General features: G+C 46.5%; 1 protein-coding gene across 3 annotated transcripts in view; it reads left to right on the top strand.

Annotated features, from left to right (window-relative positions):
• The window catches only part of LOC119974518 (aggrecan core protein-like), a 118,603-nt gene that overhangs the window by 58,737 nt on the left and 37,885 nt on the right, over positions 1–21,981 (top strand). For all 3 annotated transcript variants that reach the window (XM_038813460.1, XM_038813458.1, XM_038813459.1), the window contains exons 5-10: positions 188–315; positions 3,158–3,451; positions 4,869–5,585; positions 7,669–7,843; positions 11,051–11,178; positions 13,655–13,948. In XM_038813460.1, coding sequence (XP_038669388.1) covers positions 188–315; positions 3,158–3,451; positions 4,869–5,585; positions 7,669–7,843; positions 11,051–11,178; positions 13,655–13,948 — 1,736 coding nt within the window. The remainder of the gene's footprint in view (positions 1–187; positions 316–3,157; positions 3,452–4,868; positions 5,586–7,668; positions 7,844–11,050; positions 11,179–13,654; positions 13,949–21,981) is intronic.

Raw genomic sequence — 21,981 nt, forward strand, 5'->3', positions numbered from 1 at the left:
ACAGGTTGGCTGTGTGATCTTTATGCATGTCCAAAACATAAAACGAGCCAGAAGATTGAGGATGTTGGTCTGGGCCCAGGCAGTTCCTGTTTTGAATTTCTACAGTCCATCCCAATATTTGTAGTGAACAAAAAAAAGACACTGCTAACATTATTCCTGATAAATGCTTCCGGAATTCTAATCCTAGGTATCCAATTCACAAGCCACGAGTGGGATGCTATGGTAATTTGGATGAATACCCAGGCGTCAGATCGTATGGTGTTCGAGATACAAATGAAACCTATGATGTTTATTGTTTTGCAAAAGAATTACAAGGTAAGGAATGTGTTTCCCGGAGAAACCCAGATTGGGGTCCACAATGCAGGATGCACAAGGTTGAAAAGAATATGAGAGAACACAATCTCAACATGGCCAAATGATGCTCAAGTTTAGTCTCCTCCAATGATTCCTCAATGCCAAATTCAATGTGGATCAATAACTAACGTGCACCATGTTAATGAAGTTGACCCCACAAAGCCAGAAGGGTTGGAACAATTGGAGTGCCAGGTGATAACAGATCATCTGACATTCGTTTTGTTAGAATGTATGTAGAACAGGTTTGGAGGCAGCGTTTCATTACCAGTACATATGTTCATATTAATACATAGTATATGTAATATGAAATAAAAGCAAAGTACTTTAAACTCTCAGCCAGTCTGGCAGCATTGTGGAAAGAGAAACACCGTTGAATGTGCCTTGTGGTGTTCTTTGTGATTCTTATTATCAGGATCGATGTCGGAGTGTTCACGAAGACCACAGAAGCTAAGTTCAATAACAAAGCTAACATTTATTACACTACTTATAAAAGCTTCAGCACTTATTCCTATAGCAAGCAATAATCTAGCGATCTACACTCTACTAACAGTAGTCTCTACACTCTATCTATAACTGAACTCTGCCCTCTCTAGACCTCTCTTCTGCACTCTCTCCAGCCCTCTTCCAGAAGTCTGAGGGTCAGTGCTTTATATAGTTCTGTATCTAGCTCCATCTGGTGGTCAATTATGATTATACATTAACCCTTTATATTCTAGACATTCTAAAAGTCACATGCCTCTTCAGAACTAATTATTGTAGTCACACATTAGTAACTGCAAGCCGACAGGTTCTTCTCAAGAGCAATTAGGGATGGACAATAAAGTCGGGCCTTTCAGTAATGAACGAATTAAACAAAAGATCATAGTTGAGGTCTTAAATATAGACCTCCTAAATCTTTTAAATCTTCTAAATGGGCAGCCGGTAAAACTTGTGTGTGGGATACTACAGTCAGGATCAGCAAAGTTTAAAGGAAATAAACTGGGACATTTTGAAGGGCAATGGATAAGTGCTGGCCATCTAAAAGGATTCATGGTCATTGCATTTTCTAAATAAATATTGATAGAAGGAGATGAATAAGGGGATGGGCAAACATTATGGACCACTCCTTCTCCAATGTAACCAGAAGGGAGAACAGTGCGTTTCTCTTCAATAGTGAAGAGGAATCTATTTAGCATTGCAGCTTGGTGGAAGAGCAAACTAATATTATCCTGCGTGTTGAATATACACATGGGACATTATAACTCCAATGTGTCTCCTTTCCAATCCTCTCATCACGGGGAGGAAAAGCAGCATTATGAGCAAGGTTGTGTTATATTTAACATGTTAGTGTTGGACACTTTTCAATACCTAGTTGCATGGTTAGGTTTAACAGTCCGATTATGCCATAACCAATTACAACCATACTTGGTAGCAATTCAATATTGTTGATTAACCCCACTTTTCAGATTCAGAAGACACTAGTTTCGCATCAGGTAGTAAAAAATAAAGGGGCAGCACAGTGGCGCAGTGCGTTAGCCCTGTTGCCTCCACAGTGCCGAGGTCCCAGGTTCGATCCTAGCTCTGGGTCACTGTCCGTGTGGAGTTTGCACATTCTCCCCGTGTTTGTGTGGGTTTCGCCCCCACAACCCAAAGATGTGCAGGTTAGGTGGATTGGCCACGCTAAATTACCCCTTAATTGGAAAAAATGAATTGGGTACCCTAAATTTATTTTTTTATAAAGGTATTAAAGAATATGGGCAGTCGGGGAAACATTTTCACCCCATGGATATTAGAAAAGGACATGGGTTTAAGAGGAAGTTAGATGTTATTCTGAACAGGGAAAAGATTGAAAACAAGTAAGCTGGGTTGATCCATGTGAAAAGATTAGGGTTTTGGGGCTAATGAATTTCCCTGCTCTGCTACCATTTTTCAGGTGTAAGCTTTGTAGGAGTGTTTCCAAGGCCTTAGTATTGAGCCAGCTTTTACATGGAGTACCTCCCTCTTAGTTATGGCTCAGCTTAATACGCAGTTCTGCAGACACATCAACCTGGTTAAGATGGCTTTATTAGTCCAAGCTTGGTTCATGTACACGAGAGAAAGATCTGGATTAATGCCAAGATCAATCTGGCTAAAACTGATTAAAAAAACACCAATTATAGGATTTCCCAAAAACCAATCGTCCACCCCAGTTGGACTTGATCCAATCCTTGGAGCTGTCACTTCTATGTTATCCAGTAAAATTTACTTTAAGCTAAATGATGATTTGTGATCGCTCATGATTTAACCCCATCCTATCACCTGTTGTTCACCAGGATCTTGTGTCCGTTATAAAGTTGTTTTTCCTGACATTCCCACCCTATGTGTCACAGTCAGTTCCTGTCCACCTCATTCTTCATCCAGGGGCAGGATGCCAAAGTTGGTTTCCTCTTCACACCATGGATTGTCCAGGACAGATATTGGGGGCACCGATAAGAACTGTTTACTGAGTTGACTGTTATTTGCTGACCTCACAATCCTGTTTGTCTCAAAAACACGGGCAGGTTCGCTAGCTTAAATCCCATCATGCATTGTGGCCACTGCTTGCAGCAAGAGTTGAAATGCTGCTGCACTGTCCTTAATGGTTAATAATGATTACTGGGTATAATTTCTATGATTAATCTCAATCCTTAATAAACTAACTTGTGCAGAACTATTCTAGTGTTGTCCGAGCTATTCAGTTTTAAGGGGTCTCATCTCTGGACACCCCCTTCAACCTTATTGTGGAATGACTGTTCAAATTTGAAATGGGCTTGCTTCATTCAATTGATCAAATTCTTGTTGGTAGGTAACGTCTTCTACATAACTACCACTGGAAGATATGCGTTTAAGGAAGCAATGGAAGCTTGCTATGACAAAGGTGCCCAATTAGCCACCACCGGGCAATTGTACATAGCATGGAAAGATGGCATGGATCAGTGCAATACTGGCTGGCTTGCTGATGCCAGTGTCAGATACCCAATCTCAAAGCGACGACCCAACTGTGGTGGCAACCTACTAGGTGTAAGAACTGTGTACCGGTACCCCAACCAAACTTGTTACCCTGATCCTAGCACTCGACATGATGCCTACTGCTTCAGTGGTAAGCCATTAAGAATTCCAGTTTGCTTGGACTTATAAATGTTGGTTATTATTTTTGCAATGAGGGGGTTCTGAAGCTGATAAAAATGGATTGTTAATTCTGATGAAGAGTTCAAATTCTGAGGGCTACAAGTTTTTTTTTTACGTAGCAGAAGCAAGAGAGGAAACCAACAGAAATTGTTTAACCCAAAGACATAGAAACATAGAAAATTGGAACAAGAGTAGACCATTTGGCCCTTCAAGCCCGTTCCACCATAAATAGGAGTAGGAATAGGCCACTCGGCCCTTCAAGCGTGCTCCATCATTCACTATGACCATGGAAGGTGGCCATGAGTATCAATAGGCCGAGAAGGTAATTGAAGCAGATGAATCTGGAGAGAGAAGATCTTGAGATGTCTGGTGGATATGATAGGCTTGGCGGGCTTAACTTTATTATTCAATGGCTAAAGCTCACTTCAATTAAAAAGAAAGTTTCCTTAGTTCTCTTTATTAGCACAGACCACAATATAGAAAAGTGTTTTAATCACTTTTGTAAAACTGTAATTTGAACACTGAGATGATAACTCTTTAGGAAGAGTTTTGAAATTAATTTTGATACCATTTCACTTCAGGGTTTGAACCCAGACCTAAACAAAGACAGGCTTGTGCGTGCACTCTTGTTGCATCCCATCAGCACTAGAGCTAAATGATAGTATAGACAGCTGCCTTAGCAGCTGTAGCGCTCACCTCCCACACCCATTTTCACATGCAAGGGACACAATGACTGTTTCAAAACTTGTGCACTAAACTGGTGAGTGACGACTTAGTTCTATAGTGGGCTTGTAGCCATCAATAAGCAAGATCAAAAATATTCCAGTGCAGCCAGAAGAAATAGGGATGCTTTGTTTGGCTCCACAGCACAGCTAATGGCAAACCCCAGGCCTCCCAGTTGACTCTGTGCACACCACCTATTATGGAACCAAAAATGAGCCAGATGCAATTTCTGCACCTAATAGGTAATGCTAACAATCCCCTACTGATAATGAGCTTGAATGGATTGTGATAGAGATACGAATATACTTGCTTAGCCTAAGCATCAGGCTCTACTTTTTATAATCATGCAGCCTCTTGGATTAAGAGGATGTTTTGACAAATAATTCAATTGAAATGAAATGAAATGAAAATCGCTTATTGTCACGAGTAGGCTTCAACGAAGTTACTGTGAAAAGCCCCTAGTCGCCACATTCCGGCGCCTGTCCAGGGAGGCTGGTACGGGAATCGAACCGTGCTGCTGGCCTGCTTGGTCTGCTTTAAAAGCCAGCGATTTAGCCTGGTGAGCTAAACCAGCCCCTATTTGATGTTACTCTATGCAAAGTGAAGTAGGACAGGGGTCCTCCCAAAAGTGTTCCCTTTGCTAGTAATCTCTTCTTTTTCAACAGCAAGTACTGATATAGAAGCATTCACGGAGACACCATTAACCTACCCAGCCACGGAGCCAGAAGAGTTATTTACTGATGAAGGAAGTGCCTTTACTGTTCAAACTATTACTGAAAGGGTAGAGCAGTTCTTCACAAAAGTCAGCGTAGAGGAAGAAGCAAAGGCTGACATTATCACACTTGGTCCTTTTACTCCAGTAACTCTTCCATTCACTGAGGAAGCCCCTGGGGTGACCGGATTTCCAGAGGTTCTCACCCCAGAGACTGGCAGCATTCCAACTTCTGAGGAACCTGTTCTGCCCATTAGCCAGGAAATGCTTACTCACAAAATTACGGACCTACCTGAAAACATAACAGTTAGTGAAGAATTGACCACCTCTGGAATCGTATCGGCAGTTACTGCAGCCATCTCCCAAACAGGAGTCACGGTTTCCGCGATCGCAACTGTTGAGGTGTCTGTACCTGGCGAAGAAGGGACAGCGACTGCGAGGCTTGAGGAAGTCACGGCAGCTCCACAGGAGACTCCCGCCACCATTGAGGAGGTTATTACTGCTGTAACAGCAGCTCCTGTTGTCCTTGCGACGATGCCTGAGGAGCTAACAACAGCTCCACAAGAAACAGGTACCCCGGGCACAGAGGCCATCACCCAAATATCGACTGAAGAGGAAGGAAGTGCAACGATAGAACCAATATTTCCCGTCAGCCCAATCACCCCAACTGGTAAGTGAATATAGTTACCGCAGTAAGTATACAAGAACAAATTTGCCATTGGATGGTGTATTTGATGGGGGACAATAGGTAGTAGAAGAGGGTATGTTAACCTACTGGCAATGGTAATGGACTGGTAACCCACAGGTTGAGTTTGTGTCCTGCAGGGACAAGTTAGGGAATTGAGTTCAATAAATCTGGTTATTTGCAGTTTGCATGAGGAGAAACTTAATAGGTTAATTAAAGTCATTCAGGGAACAAAAGCTTCCACCTTTACTTGACCGACACACGTGACTCCAGTCCCACATAAGGTGGTTTCTCGGGACAAGCTCTTTGCTTTTGAGCAGCAAGGAACTGGCAATAACTATTGGCTTGCCATTGCCACACACATGTCAAGAAGTTTTTTTAATCTTCCTGATTAAACGTGCAAAGCCACAGTCGAATGAGTTACCCTGGAACACAACTTTTTCATTTGTAGGAATATATCTATTTCAATATTTTAGAATCTTCTGTTAGAACCAAAGACAATGCTTGATGTGACTACTTAATTGGGAATGAGAGGTCACTATGTCTATCAACTGACTACGTGATGATAAAGCCTGATATAGATATGCAAGAGGAAATTATAATGACCCAAAAGAGAAATTTAAAAATGCCTGGAGGTTGGTCCGGTGGTTTGATGCTTTTTTGGGTATTTTAGTACATGGGATTGGGCAAAATCAATAATGTAGAAATGGACCTGATCCTTCTTAAGTCAAGTCTCTAATGCAATTTAATTCTACAAATCAAGAAAAATATTATCCAACAAAGAGGTTTCTTTGAAGCAATTAGTATTTGTTCAATTCCAGGATGTTCAATATCATGGTCTTTTGTAATTGAAACAACATTCAGCAAAACATTCTTTACATTTCTGCCCTGGGAGTCAGGTATCATGGATGTACGATAAAAGGGCCGCTTACAAAGGGAACCAGAGTTCATCTGCTCTTTATACTACTAAACTACGTATTCTCCGCTCCCGGTAAAAATCGGGATGGCCGTCGTGAAATCGGCTGAGGTTCACGACGGCCTCGGGGCCCGCTCCCCGCACCTAATTCACCCCCACCCGGAGGGCTAGGAGCGGGCCTCCGTCATCCGCGCATGCGTGGGTTGCCGGTTCCAACCCGCCATGTGCGGATGACTTCATCGCGCAGACGCCGCGAACCGCGGGGTTGCCGTCTTTCTCCTCAGCTGCCCGGCAAGACGTGGCGGCTTGATCTTGCCAGGCGGCGGAGGGGAAAGAGTGCGTCCGTTTTGGATGCTGGCCCGACGATCGGTGGGCACCGATCGCGGGCCTGTCCCCTCCCGAGCACAGTCATGGTGATCCCGTGCCAATCGAGCCCCTAGATGCCCCAAATGGGCATCTGGTGCCCGTTTCACAAATGCAGCGACCAAGTGTAGTTGCTGCCGTGTTGAAACGGGCGTGAAGGGCCGGCTGCTTGGCCCATCGGGCTCAGAGAATCACCGTTCGCCGTGAGAAACGGCGGGCGGCGATTTTTCCGAGCGGCAGGGGAGGGGAGAGAATCGCTGGGGGCGCCAGGGAGGCGTGAAAAACGTCGGGAGGCCCTCCCACGATTCTCCCACGCCACGTGGGGAGCAGAGAATTCCGCCCATTATATGGTGATGGGGTAATGGTGTGATAGTGCGGTTGCACCCATTGTGGCTAGCATTGTGGATAGCACAATTGCTTCACAGCTCCAGGGTTCCAGGTTCGATTCCGGCTTGGGTCACTGTCTGTGCAGAGTCTGCACATCCTCCCCGTGTGTGCATGGGTTTCCTCCGGGTGCTCCGGTTTCCTCCCACAGTCCAAAGATGTGCAGGTTAGGTGGATTGGCCATGGTAAATTGTCCTTAGTGTCCAAAATTGCCCTTAGTGTTGGGTGGGGTTACTGGGTTATGGGGATAGGGTGGAGGTGTTGACCTTGGGTAGGATGCTCTTCCAAGAGCCGGTGTAGACTCGATGGGCCGAATGGCCTCCTTCTGCATTGCAAATTCTATGATTGTATGTAGCATGTTATATTTGACTCGACTCAATCACCTGCCTTTGTGTTGCTCAACAGGGATTGTTTTCCATTACCGTGCTATTTCAAGCAGATACACTCTCAACTTCACTGAGGCCCAAATTTCCTGCTTAGAAAATAGTGCCGTCATCGCCACCCCTCAGCAGCTTCAAGCAGCCTATGAACAAGGGTACAATCAGTGCGATGCCGGCTGGCTTTCTGACCAGACTGTCAGGTAAAAGACACACTAAATCCCTTTGCTCCAAGCAATATGTTGTCAACAAATTGTCTAAAACACAGAAAATGACCCACCAGGTCCCTGCTGGTCATGCACCCCTCCTCCATCTACCCCAATCAGCATCTCCTTTGATTTCTTGTCCCTCGTATGCTTATCCGCATCCCTCTTAAAAGGTCCTACACTATTCATGTCAACGACTCTCTGAGAGTGGGTCCAATAATCTAACTACTCACCGGGTAAGGATGCTTCTCCTGAATTCCCTAATAGATTTATCAGTGACTACCTTACATTTATGTAAGGGGTGGCACAGTGTCACAGTGGTTAGCACTGCTGCCTCTCAGCGCCAGAGACCTGGGTTCGATTCTTTTTTTTTAATTTAGAATATCCAATTCATTTTTTCTAATTAAGGGGCAATTTAACGTGGCCAATCTACCTAACCTGCACATCTTTGGGTTGTGGGGGTGAAACCCACGCAGACACGGGGAGAATGTGCAAACTCCTCACAGACAGTGACCCAGGGCCGGGATTCGAACCCGGGTCCTCAGCGCCGTAGGCAGCAATGCTAACCACTGTGCCACCGTGCCGCCCCCTGGGTTCGATTCTGACCTTGGGTGACTATCTGTCTGGAGTTTACTCCTTCGCCCCGTGTTAGTGTTGGTGGGTGCTCCAGTTTCTCCCCCCCCCCCCCCCCCCCCCCCCCCCCCACCCACCCAGTCCAAAGATTTGGGCAGCATGGTAGCATTGTGGTTAGCACAATTGCTTCACAGCTCCAGGGTACCAGGTTCGATTCCCGGCTTGGGTCACTGTCTGAGCGGAGTCTGCACGCTCTCCCCATGTGTGTGTGTGTGGGTTTCCTCCGGGTACTCCGGTTTCCTCCCACAGTCCAAAGATTCTGGCCTCACCCATCAATGGAAAGATCTGCAAAGTATAACCTACAAAGTGAACACCATTTAATGAATTTCCCTTCACCATTAGTTTAATGGTGATATTAGTTCATGTGCTAGTTCAGCCATTAAACAGCAGATAAATAATATCAAATATTTACAATTATTTTCAACAGGAGGAGGCCATTCAGCTCCTTGGATTGGCTCCTTTCTTTAATTAAATAATTAACTTAATAATGGAACTCTCTCCCTAATAGCATAGTGGGTGTATCTACACCTCAAGGACTGCAGTGGTTCAAGAAGGCAACTCACCACCACCTCCTGAAGGGCAACTAGACATGGGCAAACCAGCTGGCCTAACCGGAGACGCCCACATCCCGTAAATTAATTTTTAAAAAGTTATTCCTAGTGTCTTGGTCAGTATTTATCCTTCAACCAACATGACTTCAAAGAAATAGACAATCTGGTCATTATCAGATTTGTGGGAGCTTGCAGTGCACAAATTGGCTGCCACATTTGTACATTCGATGGTGGTGACACCAAAATAAAGTATGTAATTGGCTATAAAGTACTTTGCGACGTCCTGGGGCTGTGAAAGGCACCATATCAACACAAATTCTAAGATGCTGATCAAAAGGTAAAATCTGTCTTTCCGCAGTTCCTTGAAATTTCTGCAGTTCAAATAGCTACTTCACTGTGAATGGTCGTTGTACAGTGCGGCTGCCATCTATTCATCTCCCCACATGTCCCACCAGCAACTCACTTATACTGTGTCAGGCAATTGATTTCCCTGTCAGATTGCAGATGGGGGAGGGGGATCTAATTCTACATGCATCATAATTCCATAAGGCAGAGGAGCCGACATAGGCCACTCGGCCCATCGAGTCTGCTCTACCATTCAATCATGGCTAATATTTTTCCCATCCCCATTCTCCTGCCTTCTCCCATAACCCCGATCCCCTTATTAATCAAGAACCTATCTATCTCTGTCTTAAAGATACTCAGTGATTTGGCCTCCACAGCCTTCTGCGGCAAAGAGTTCCACAGTTTCACCACACTCTGGCTGAAGAAATTCCTCCTCATCTCTGTTATAAAGGATCGTCCCTTTAGTCTGAGATTGTGTCCTCTGGCTTTAGTTTTTCCTGCAAGTGGAAACATCTTCTCCACGTCCACTCTATCCAGGCCTCGCAGTATCCTGTATGTTTCAATAAGATCCCCCCTCATCCTTCTAAACTCCGAGTGCAGACCCAGAGTCCTCAACCATTCTTCATGCCGTTCCTCGTATGATAAGCTCTTCATTCCAGGGATCATTCTTGTCAACCTTCGCTGGACCCTTCCCTAGGCCAGCACATCCTTCCTTGGATACGGGGCCCAAAACTTCTCTCAATACTCCAAATGGGGTCTGACCAGAACCTTATACAGCCTCAGGAAAAATTTTGGTTTTGGTTAAAAAAACAACAAATCTGAGGGCGGCACAGTGGTTAGCACTGCAGCCTCACAGCGCTGAGGACCCAGGTTGGAACCAGGCCCCGGGTCACTGTCCGTGTGGAAGTTGCACATTCTCCCCATGTCTGCGTGGGTCTCACCCCCACAACCCAAAAATGTGCAGGGTAGGTGGATTGGCCGCGCTAAATTGCCCCTCAATTAAAAATAAAAGCAACAAATTTAGGGAAATAGGCATAAAGTATATTTTGATATTTTAACGTCTCCCAGTTATCTTCCTTCCCCACAGATATGGGCCGGAATTGCCCAACCATTCATGCCAGCGGGATCCTCTGTGCCCACTGATGGCACACTCCTGCAGTGTGGGGTGGATTCGATGAGAAATGCCATCGTCAGCGACGGGACTGGCGAACGGCATACCATCTCCCGCCACCGAGAAACACACAGCGGGTGATCAGAGAATCCCGCCCATTGACTTATATTGTGGGGTAGTGTTTACGACAGCAAGGTGTACTGGAGCAAATCACTCAAGCGGCCATTCCTAATGACGAGTCAATCCCTAAGTCCCGAGGGCGGTGGGGATCGATTTACCTCCGTTGGCCGGTTTATGGTGCAGAGTGAGGCCAACAGGTTCAATTCCAGTACCAGCTGAGGTTATTCATGAAGGCCCACCTTCTCAACCTTGCCCTTCGCCTGAGGTGTGGTGATCCTCAGGTTAAATCACCGCCAGTCAGCTCTCCCCCTCAAAGGGGAAAGCAGCCTCTGGGCCATTCTCTCACCCACAATAGCAATTTTGCCCCGGGATTGGAGGCAAAATTTAAAGGACACAGAAAATTAATTTTTATATATTTCATATCTGAAATTTCTTTTTGAATAGGTACCCAATAGTGAACCCGAGAGAACGCTGTTTTGGTGACAAAGATGGCTTCCCTGGTGTAAGAAGTTACGGTGTCCGCAAACCCGAGGAAACATATGATGTTTACTGCTACATTGACGGTCTCAATGGTACGGTATCGGAATATGGTCAGGCACCATAGCTTTGTGTCTAAGTCTCTTTACCTCTCGAATTCTCTCTTTAAGCCACTCTTTCAGATCCATCTCTTCTTGCCCTCAGGCCTCAAATTGATTCATGCTCCTATGAAGCGCCTGGTGACTCTTTACCACTTTAATGATATTAAGTAAATGCAAGTTGCTCTGGAGCTAAATTGTGCGGCGACATTTGGTGAAGTCCGATTCAGGGTCGGAAATTTCTAATCCTTCACGCCGGTGGGACCTCCCGATCCCGCCGATGTGAACTGAGATTTCAATGGCTCGCCGGGCCCTCCATGGGTAAATCTGTGGTGTTAGGCCCTGGTGGGGGGGTCTGGAAATGTCCGTCCATCCATTCCGTCAGCTTCATGGTATTTTAGAACATAGAACAGTACAGCACAGAACAGGCCCTTCGGCCCTCAATGTTGTGCTGAGCCATGATCACCCTACCCAAACCCACATATCCACCCTATACCCGTAACCCAACAACCCCCCCCTTAACCTTACATTTATTAGGACACTACGGGCAATTTAGCATGGCCAATCCACCTAACCCGCACATCTTTGGACTGTGGGAGGAAACCCACGCACACAGGGGGAGGACGTGCAGACTCCACACAGACAGTGACCCAGCCGGGAATCGAACCTGGGACCCTGGAGCTGTGAAGCATTTATGCTAACCACCATGCTACCCTGATTTGGTGGCATATACAGTCAGTTTAGAATGCAAAAAGAGTTGGTTTCAACTCACTAAGGGTGTAAAGAGGCGAAGAGTATTATAGGATGACACATTTAGAATTTAAGGGGAAACTTAATGGGGTTATGGTCATAATTTTATCACTAATATATAGAGACAAGAAAAGTGGGGTGTTGGCTAGTGATGAGAAGCCGGCAGGAAGTAACATTGTATCTTCAACGGCTGCAAAGGGTTAATAAAAACAGACAGCACTGGAAAAGCTCCACATGTGTGGCAGGGTAAGTTTATAGAGAAACAAAGTTAAGATTTTAAGTCTATCTAACTGATGTACCATCAATTCAACTCAAGACACAATTAGGATCTGAACTGTGGCTTTAATCAGCTAGTTGTTAGCCATGTGGTCGACTACAGAGAAAGGCTGACCACCGGGAGCTCTGGGTACTTATACCGCGCCTCAGAGGCGGGGCCTACTTGCCTCTCGACCAATTGGAGAGCAGTCACATGACTAGTCCCAACCAATCGGACGAGAGACACATGACCAGCCAGAGCCAATGGGAAGCCAGTGCTCTGCACCAATGGCAGTGCTCATATCCATACCACCACACTAACGCTTCTTCGGAGTTGAAGCGAGGTTGAGATATGATGGGTTTTATGCTGTTGGGAAAGGGGGCAGGATCAGCTGGAGTAAAAGGGAAGGTCAGGGATAGGTTAGATGGTGGAGGAAATTAAACGACAAAGATATCATGAAACAAAAGACAAAAAGAATGGGTTTGCCAGCGAGACCGGTCCAACACTGGCCACAGGCTTTCTGGTGAGGGAGGGTGCGGACAACAGGAAACCCTGTATACAGCGGCAGGATGGGAAGATCCAGCTGCATGCCAATGCCGGGCCGCCTCTATTGTCGCAAAACACAATGCGGGGGGGGGGGCAGGAAAATCCCACCCAATGGTAATGGCAGTAGTAAAGGACCAAAAGGCTCAGAGTAGCGTTAAGAGCAGCTGCCTGAAAGAAAATCATGAGGACACGATGCAGATTGGCACTGAGGGTGAGAAAAATACAAAATGGAGGACAGAGTTCATGGTCTGAAGTTGTTGAACTCCATGTTGAGGCGGGAAGGCTGACTTCCTGTTCGTCTGTATTTATATCTCTCCCGTGCTCCCTCTAGTGTTTGCTCAGTTGTATTGCATCTACACAGATATACAATCACCACATACAAAGCTCAATCGGGCAATGGGATGTGGTTCTTCAGCTTGCGTAAGGACAGAAATGTTAACAGGAGGGCAAGATGGTGAACCGAAATGGCATAGCATTAAGTTGTCTTTCTCACCACCCAGGGAACTGATCATTGTAACCTCGTACCAGAGGCCAGAATGCTGGAGCTGTGAAATGGTTGGGCCAGAGTTGGCACCTAGGTAACTTGGAAGTTCCAATGGGGGTCATTTAAAGATAAATAATTGGGATAAGCAACAGCGCTGTGACTTTTTATTACAAAGTTCCAACATTTAAAATATTCTCCACGAAGAAGTGAATGAAACAGATGAAGTTGATCGGAAACCACAGTTTATGGGACAATATCACGATTTTCCACATTTAATCTGTGCAATCCTATATTGAAAAATGATGCTTCAAATCTTTACGCCTGCTATTGATAAATGTGTAACAATTTTCAAAGACTAGAAAAAGCGTCCGTGCATTGCACGCAAAATATGACATCCCAAAGCTTGCTTTACTGTGTTTACTTCTGTTCCCTTACAGGGAAGGTATTCCATGCAACTGTAGCAGACGGGTTTACCTATGATGAAGCAGTTGACTATTGCCTCAGCCACAATGCTAAGATGGCCAGCACCGGCCAGATGTATGCAGCCTGGAAACAGGGCATGGACGAGTGTCGGGCAGGTTGGCTATCAGATGGCAGCGTTAGATACCCTATCCAAAACCCCAGGTCATCCTGTGGTAGGGGGCGAGCTGGAGTGAGGACAGTGTACCTGCACTTGGATCAGACTGGATACCCTGATCCCGAGTCACGCTTCGACGTTTATTGCTTTAGAGGTGAGCAAGAAATGATACATATTCCTTTTTTTTAGATTTCCCACAATACAAAACTAGCGAGGCGATGCAGATGGTCTCTACATTTGGACCTCCCTTGGGAAAATTGAATGAATGTTCCCCCACACTGCTGGCTCTGATGATCCAACACAAGATTAGTTCACAGTCTAAACCCAAGCACAGAGTCCCTAAAGTGTAGAAGGAAGCAATTCGGCCTATCATATGTGCACCGACCCTCCGAAAGAGCGCTCTTCCTAGGCTCAGTCCCTGTAACCCCCACCTAAGCTTTGGACACTAAGGGGCAATTTAGCGTGGCCAATCCAGCTAACCTGGACATCTTTGGACTGTGGGAAGAAACCAGAGCACCCGGATGAAACCCACGCAGACATGGGGAGTAAGTGTAAACGCCTCACAGACAGTCACCCGAGGTCGAAATCAAACCCGGATCCCTGGCGCTGTGCAGCAGCAGTGCTAACCACTGTGTCACGTGGCGCCCTGATCACGTTTGATTTTCAATCCTGGGTCAGGGACCCAATACACGGATCATTTCCAAGTTCTGACACTATACGACTGACACAACGTTATTTTTAAATGGAAAACCATTATTTAGGCAAGATTGATACCCTATTAATGATGCTGGATGTGGCATGGAAGCGGGAACTGGTTCTAGTGGGGTGCCACAGGGTTTGGTCCTTGGGACCCAACTATCTACAATCTATATTAATGACTCGGAAGCAGGGATAGAAGAATGTACTATGAATAAATTTGCAGATGACACTAAAATGGTCGGAAGAGCAAGTTTCAATGAGGAAATAAGACATTTGCAAATGGATAGGTTAGATGAATGGGCCAAAAACAAGCGGAATTTAATGTGGAGAGGTGTGAGCTTATCCATTTGGTTGGAGGAATAAAAAGGCAGCTTATGATCAAAATGAAGAAAAACTTCAAAATGCTTCAGTGCATAAGGATCCGGGTGTTCTCGTGAATGAATTGTAAAAAGTTGGCATGCAGGTGCAGCTGGTATGAAGGAAGGCAAATGGAATTTTGGCATTTATTGCCAATGGAATAGAGTATAAATATAGGGCAGGTCTGAGGTGAGGAATCTTGTGGTGAGTAACTCATCTATTAATAGTAACTATTATTTAAAATATAATTTTATATGGGATGTGGGCTTTGGCTGCTGGGCCAGGATGGTCCCACCCATCACTAGTTGCCCTTCAGTAGGTGGTGGTGAGCTGCCTTCTTGAACCACTGCAGTCCATGTGGTGTGGGTACACTACCATGCTCTAAGAGGGGGAATTCCAGGATTTTGGTCCAGCAACAGTGAAGGAACGGCGATATACTTCTAAGTCAGGATGGTGAGTGAACTGGAGGGGAACCTCCAGATGGTGGTGTTCCCATGTGTCTGCTGCCCTTGTCCTTCTAGATGGTGGTGGCAGTGGGTGTTATCGGAGCGGTGTTTTCAGAACCCCAAAATGTATCATGGAGTTCAACCACCCTCTCCCTTTAATGTATTGTTGCTTTTGAAGCACACGGCTTGGTCTCCAGGTGTGGTATTACAATTATGGACACGTGGGGTTTTAAACACAAAACAATGTTTATTCCATGAATTCAATTTAACCTTTTTAAATAAACTTTGGATCCCTTAACACCCCTTACTTCAAAGATAACCCCGAAAATAATACAACACTAAATAATCCCTCAAAATGTTCCTTCAAACCTCCAAAAGACTTAACACCTTTCAACAGAAACACATCCGGTTAAATACATTACTATTATGAGTTTAAATCACCCAAATGATTTTGAGATAGTCTTTCATGGCAGAGACCACAGCAAAGCCAGCTCCCTGCAAAACTCAGACACACCCAAGCTCTTTTCTCAAAACTGGCTTTCTCCTTTCAAAACAGCTCACTGCAAACCAGCCAGGCACTTTTCAGCTGTTTTCTCAAACTGAAACCAAAACACAGCAAAATGGCTGAGCTAAAAACCCAGCTCCACCCACACTCTGACATCACTTCAGTAATATGAGCTGCTTCATTTCTTAAAGGTACATTTCTTAAACATCCATTTCTTAAAGGTGCTCTCACATGACAGTGGGTATGGAAGGTGCTGCCTAAAAGGAGCCTTGGTGAGTGCCTGCAGTGGATCTTGAAGATGGTACACATGGCTGCTACTGTGCGTCGGTGGTGGAGGGAGGGGATATCTATGGAAGGGGTGCCAATAAAGTGTACTGTTTTGTCCTTGATGGTATGGAACCTCTTGAGTGTTGTTGGAGCTGCACTCATCCAGACAAGTGGGGAGTATTCCATCACACTCCTAACCTGTACCCTGTAGGTGGCAGGCAGACCTCAGAGAGCCAGTAGATGAGTTACTCACCACAAGATTACTCCCCTCTGACCTGCCATTGTATCCACAGTATTAATATGGCTAGTCCAGTTCAGTTTCTTGTCAATGGTAAGCCCCAGGATGTTGATAATGGGGGATTCAGTGATGGTAATACCATTAAATTTCATGGGGCGATGGTTAGGTTCTCTCTGATTAGAGATGGTCATTGCCTGACATTTTATGTGGCTTGAATGTTACTTGCCACTTGTCAGCCCAAGCCTGGATATTGTCCAGATCTTGTTGCATTTGCACATGGTCTCCTTCAGTACCTGAGGAGTGACGAATGACACTGAAAATTGTGCAATCATCAGCGAACGTCCCAACAGCTGACTTATGTTGGAAGGAAGGTCATTGATGAAGCAGCTTAGAATGTTGGGGCTAGGACACCACCATGAGGAGCTCCTGCAGTGATGCCCCGGGAGTGAGATGACAAACCTCCACTTTCTTGCCTTTTGCTCGTTCCCACATGGTTACAATTAAAAGTAAGCACAAACAGGGGTCACGTCCAATCCCCCGGTGGGAGAAATTTTTCAGTGATGAAACTCGCCAACAATGCAGGTGGTACAGGAGACTGAGAAAGAGTCTCCAGGAGAAACAAGAAAGCTCACCGTCACAGATAAATTTCACTTGTAAATAAGTAACACAACATTGGTTTCCCTTCATTCATGATCATCATTATTTGATGAGTCCAGCTTAGTCAGAGGTGAGGGGCTGCATTCTCCGCACCCCGACGCCGAAATCGCGGCCGGCGCCGGGGTGGAGAATCCAATTTGACACGGAAATAGGGACTGGTGACGGTTCACCGATTCTCCTGGTTATGAAAAGCGGCATCACCGGTGAGTACACCGTGCCGCCGGGGGCCGTTGCCAGAGGCCCTCTCCGACATTCTCCGCCCCTGATCGGCCGAAGTCCCGACGGCGTGGAACTAACCTGGTCCAGCCAGTTGGGATATTCGTGTGGCGGCTGCGGACCCAGTCCATGGCTGCCCTGGTCGGGGGCGGGCGGATGGGAGGCCAGGGGGGGGGGGCCTTGTAGGTAGCCGGGGAATGATTGTGCGGTGTTTGAGGGTCGGGCGCGCGGCAGATTCGGGGGGTCTCCATTGTGGGTCTACCTCCGCAGTGTTTGTCCGCCATGGAGCACGGTGTGGCCTCTGACCCGGAAGTGCAGGGGCCCGTATCTGCAGCAAAAGCTGTGAGATTTACTCCGGGTCCCTGCTAGCCCCCCTGAAGGGCTGTGAATTCGTGCCCCTTTAATCCAGGATTCTCAGGAGTAAAATTCCACTGTTTTGATGCCGGCGTGGGAACATGGTCCCAAAAACGGAGAATCCAGCCCTTAGGGTGGGATTTTCCGGCCCCATCTGCCAGGTGGATCTTCCGGTGAATGGCTTGCCAGATCCACAGGTGCAGTGAGGCTGGAATATCCTGGCCTAAATGTGCAGGCACACCTGATGGTCGCCGTGCATTGATGATTACAGGGATGTTCGGGATATTTCTTTATTGTGGAAGAAATAATGTTCTGCTTTTGCATTCAATCTTTATTGAATGTTCATATTAGCGTCCAGCACTGTGCTCGCCACTCTGTGGGACATGGCTGAACTTGCAAGCTCAGTTGGACCTCGCATCTCTGCATTGTGATGGCCATTGCCCCAGATTACTCTCAGTCGAGGTAATTGAAATGTTGTAGATGAGCTCAATGTCCTGTAAGGACTCTGCAGCCAATATCCTGAGATGTACCCTCATGCGGGCAGCACTGACCGCACCCTTTGAACCTCCCCCCCCCCCCCCCCCCCCCCCATTTTCTTGCCTTAACCGACTGTTCCCAGTATCCCCAGTACAGCAGCTTTTTCCCACTTCACTTCTCCAGGGCCCCAACCCCATCCTCTGTCCACATTTGAATCCCACTTCGACCGAGGCCCTTTGGCCCATCATATCGGCAGCGACGCATGAAAGGCACCTGACCTGCCCACCTCATCCCATCTGCCAGCACTTGGTCCATAGTCTTGAATGTTATGACATGCCAAGTGTTCGTCCAGGTACTTTTAAAGAATGTGAGGCAACTCTCCTTTACTACCCTCCCAGGCAGTGCATTCTAGACTATCGCCACCCTGTGGGTAAAAAAGGTTTTTCTTCAAATCCCCCCTATTCCCGTACCAGCCTCCCCGAACAAACGCCGAAATGTGGCAACTAGGGTCTTTTCACAGTAACTTCATTGAAGCCTACTTGTGACAATAAGTGATTATTATTATTATTATTCATCCTGCCCCTCACCTTGAACTTCTGTCCCCTCGTAACTGACCTTTCCACTAAGGGGAACAGCTACTCCCTATCCACCCTGTCCATGACTCTCAATCTTGTGCACCTCGATTAGGTCACCCATCAGTCTTCTCTGCTCCAGAGAATACAACCCAAGCCTATCCAACCTCTCTTGATAACTTAAATGTTCCATCCTAGGCAACATTCTCGTGAAACACCTCTGCACCCCCTCCAGTGCAATCATGCATATAATGTGGTGACCAGAATTGCACACTGTACTCCAGCTGTGGCCTCACCAGTGTTCTGTACAACTCCAACATGACCTCCCTGCTTTTGTAATATAAGCCCCGATTGATAAAGGCAAGTGTCCCATATGCCACCACCCTATTAACCTGCCCTTCTGCATTCAGTGATCTATGGACAAAGACTTCCTCGGAACTTCCCAGTGTCAGGCCATTCATTGAATACTTCCTTGTCAAATTACTCCTTCAAAGTGTATCACCTCACATTTTTCAGGGTCAAATTCCATCTGCCACTTTTCTGCCCATTTGACCATCCCGTCTATATCTTCCTGTAACCCAACACACTCAACCCCACTGTTAACCACCCGGCCAATCTTTGTGCTATCCACAAACTTACTGATCCTACCCCCCACATAGTCATCCAAGTCATTTAGATAAATGACAAACAATAGGGGGCCCAGCACAGATCCCTGTGGTCCGCCACTGAACACTGGCTTCCAGTCACTAAAGCAACCATCTATCATCACTCTCCATCTCCTACCGCGAAGCCAATTTTGAATCCACCTTATCAAATCGCCCTGTATCCCATGTGCATTTGCCTTCTTTGTAAGTCTCCCATGTGGAACATTGTCAAAGGCATTGCTGAAATCCATGTAAACTACATCAACTACACTACCCTCATCTACACAACTGGTCACATGCTCAAAAAATTCAATCAAATTCGTTGGGCATCACCTCCCTCTGACAAAGGGATACTGACTAGCCCTGATCAAATCTCCAAGTGGAGATCGATTCTCTCCTTGAGGACTTTCTCCAATAGTTTCCCTACCACTGATGTGAGACTCACTGGCCTGTAGTTCCCTGGCTTATGTCTACAACTTTTCTTAAAAAGTGGAACACATTAGCTGTTCTCTAGTCCTCTGGCACCTCTCCGAGGCCAGAGAGGAATTCAAAATTTGGGTCAGAGCTCCTACAATCTTCTCCCTCACCTCCCACAGCACCCTGGGACATTTTTAAGCCTGCCAACACCTCCAATACCTTGTTACTCCTATGACAATTTGCTCAAGAATCTCCCTCACCACTGACTCCAAAAATGGCCACCAACGGGCTTGGCCCAGTTGAACGCGCAAAATACTTGACATTGCATCAAAAAAGGCGACCCAGAAACTAACAAGGCTAAAACATGTGCATATCACTCGGCACCACACGCACCGATCCTGCACCCCCGATAAGAAACCACTCAAACCCCCCCCCCCCTCGACCCCCCAGTCAGGTGCGCTTTGTGCACAACATTGTTCTGGATCAGGCTTAACCTCGCACATGAGGAGGTGAAGTTGACCCTGTGAAGAGCCTCATTCCACACTTACCCCTCCTAAAAACCAAACTCAGCTCACCCTCTCACTTGCTCTTTACCTCCTCCAGCGATGCCTGCTCCTTCGGCAACATCTGCCCATGGTCATCCAATGTCTTACCCTCCCCCAACTCGGCCAAGGACACGACCCTGTCCAGAAGCAAAAGCGATGGTACCAGGGGAAATGAAGGAAGCTCTTTGCCCAAAAACCTCGCACCTGAAAGTACCTGAGTATATTCCCTCTGGGAAGCTGGAACTTCTCTAACAATTCATCTAAACTGGTGAACCTATCCTCCAGAAGCATGTCTCTAAACCTCTACAACCCTTCCCTCTCCAACCCTTCCCTCTCCCATGCCCTAAACAATGAATCTAAGCCAGACAAGACAAACCTATTGTTTTTGCAATTTGGAGCCAACGGTGCCATGAGGCCCAGTTTTAAAATGCTGCCTATACTGATTCCAGATCCTCAAAGTGGCTATCACCACCGGGCTAGAAGAGATTCTAGCAGGGGGAAATGGGAGTGGCGCTGTAGCTAAGACCCTCCGGCTCAACCAAATGCACAAAAAAGGGAATAAATGAGGGAATGGTATTCAGCCAAAGTTTGTGATTTTAAATAAATGCGCCAGGAATTTCCATTGGCAGTCTCCCAATCTTCACATATAATTTTGGTGGAAGAATGCTTTAAGCACCCATTTCCACAATTTTACTGTAAGAAGTCTTACAACACCAGGTTAAAGTCCAACAGGTTTGTTTCAAACACGAGCTTTCGGAGCACGGCTCCTTCTTCAGGTGAATGGAAAGGCTTGTTCCAGAAATGTTTATATAGACACAGTCAGAGATGCCCCGGAATGCGAGCACCTGCAGCAATCAAATCATCAAAGATGCAGAGAGAGAGGTAACTCCAGGTTAAAGAGGTGTGAATTGTCCCAAGCCAGTTCAGTCGGTAGGCCTCTGCAAGTCCAGGCTTGTTGGTGGGGGCCGAATGTAATGCGACATGAATCCCTCCCAAGCCAGTTCAGTCGGTAGGCCTCTGCAAGTCCAGGCTTGTTGGTGGGGGCCGAATGTAATGCGACATGAATCCCTCCCAAGCCAGTTCAGTCGGTAGGCCTCTGCAAGTCCAGGCTTGTTGGTGGGGGCCGAATGTAATGCGACATGAATCCCTCCCAAGCCAGTTCAGTCGGTAGGCCTCTGCAAGTCCAGGCTTGTTGGTGGGGGCCGAATGTAATGCGACATGAATCCCTACAATTTACTGACATTGCAGTGTGAGATTGTGAAAAGCCCATGGCATTTCTCCGCCACAGTCTCAATCCAATGGAAAATTATTGGGACATTGCGCTCATTGTCAATTCCCGAGGGGTACTTTGCACAGTCACGTTAAATGCACTTTGTGACAGACTGCTCTCCCCTTCCCTAGTTGAGTGCAGCTCCAACAACACCATCCAGGACAAAGCAGCCCCGCTTGATTGGCACCCCATCCACGACCTTAAACATTCAATCCCTCAACCACCAATGCACAGTGGCAGCAGTGTGCACCATCAACACGATGCACTGCAGCAACTCGCCAAGGCTCCTTTGAATCCAAACCTACAACCTCTAACACTGAGAAGGACAAGGGCAGCAGATACATGGAGACATCACCACCTGCAAGTTCCCGCTCCAAGTCACACACCATTGTGACTTGGGACTATATCGCCGTTCCTTCACTGTTGCTGGGTTAAAATCCTGGAACTCCCATCCTAACAGCACAGTTGATGTACCTACACCACATGGACAGCAGCAGTTCAAAAACGCAACTCACCGTCACAT

This window comes from Scyliorhinus canicula, chromosome 12 (assembly GCF_902713615.1).
Source record: "Scyliorhinus canicula chromosome 12, sScyCan1.1, whole genome shotgun sequence".
Lineage (NCBI taxonomy): Eukaryota > Metazoa > Chordata > Chondrichthyes > Carcharhiniformes > Scyliorhinidae > Scyliorhinus > Scyliorhinus canicula.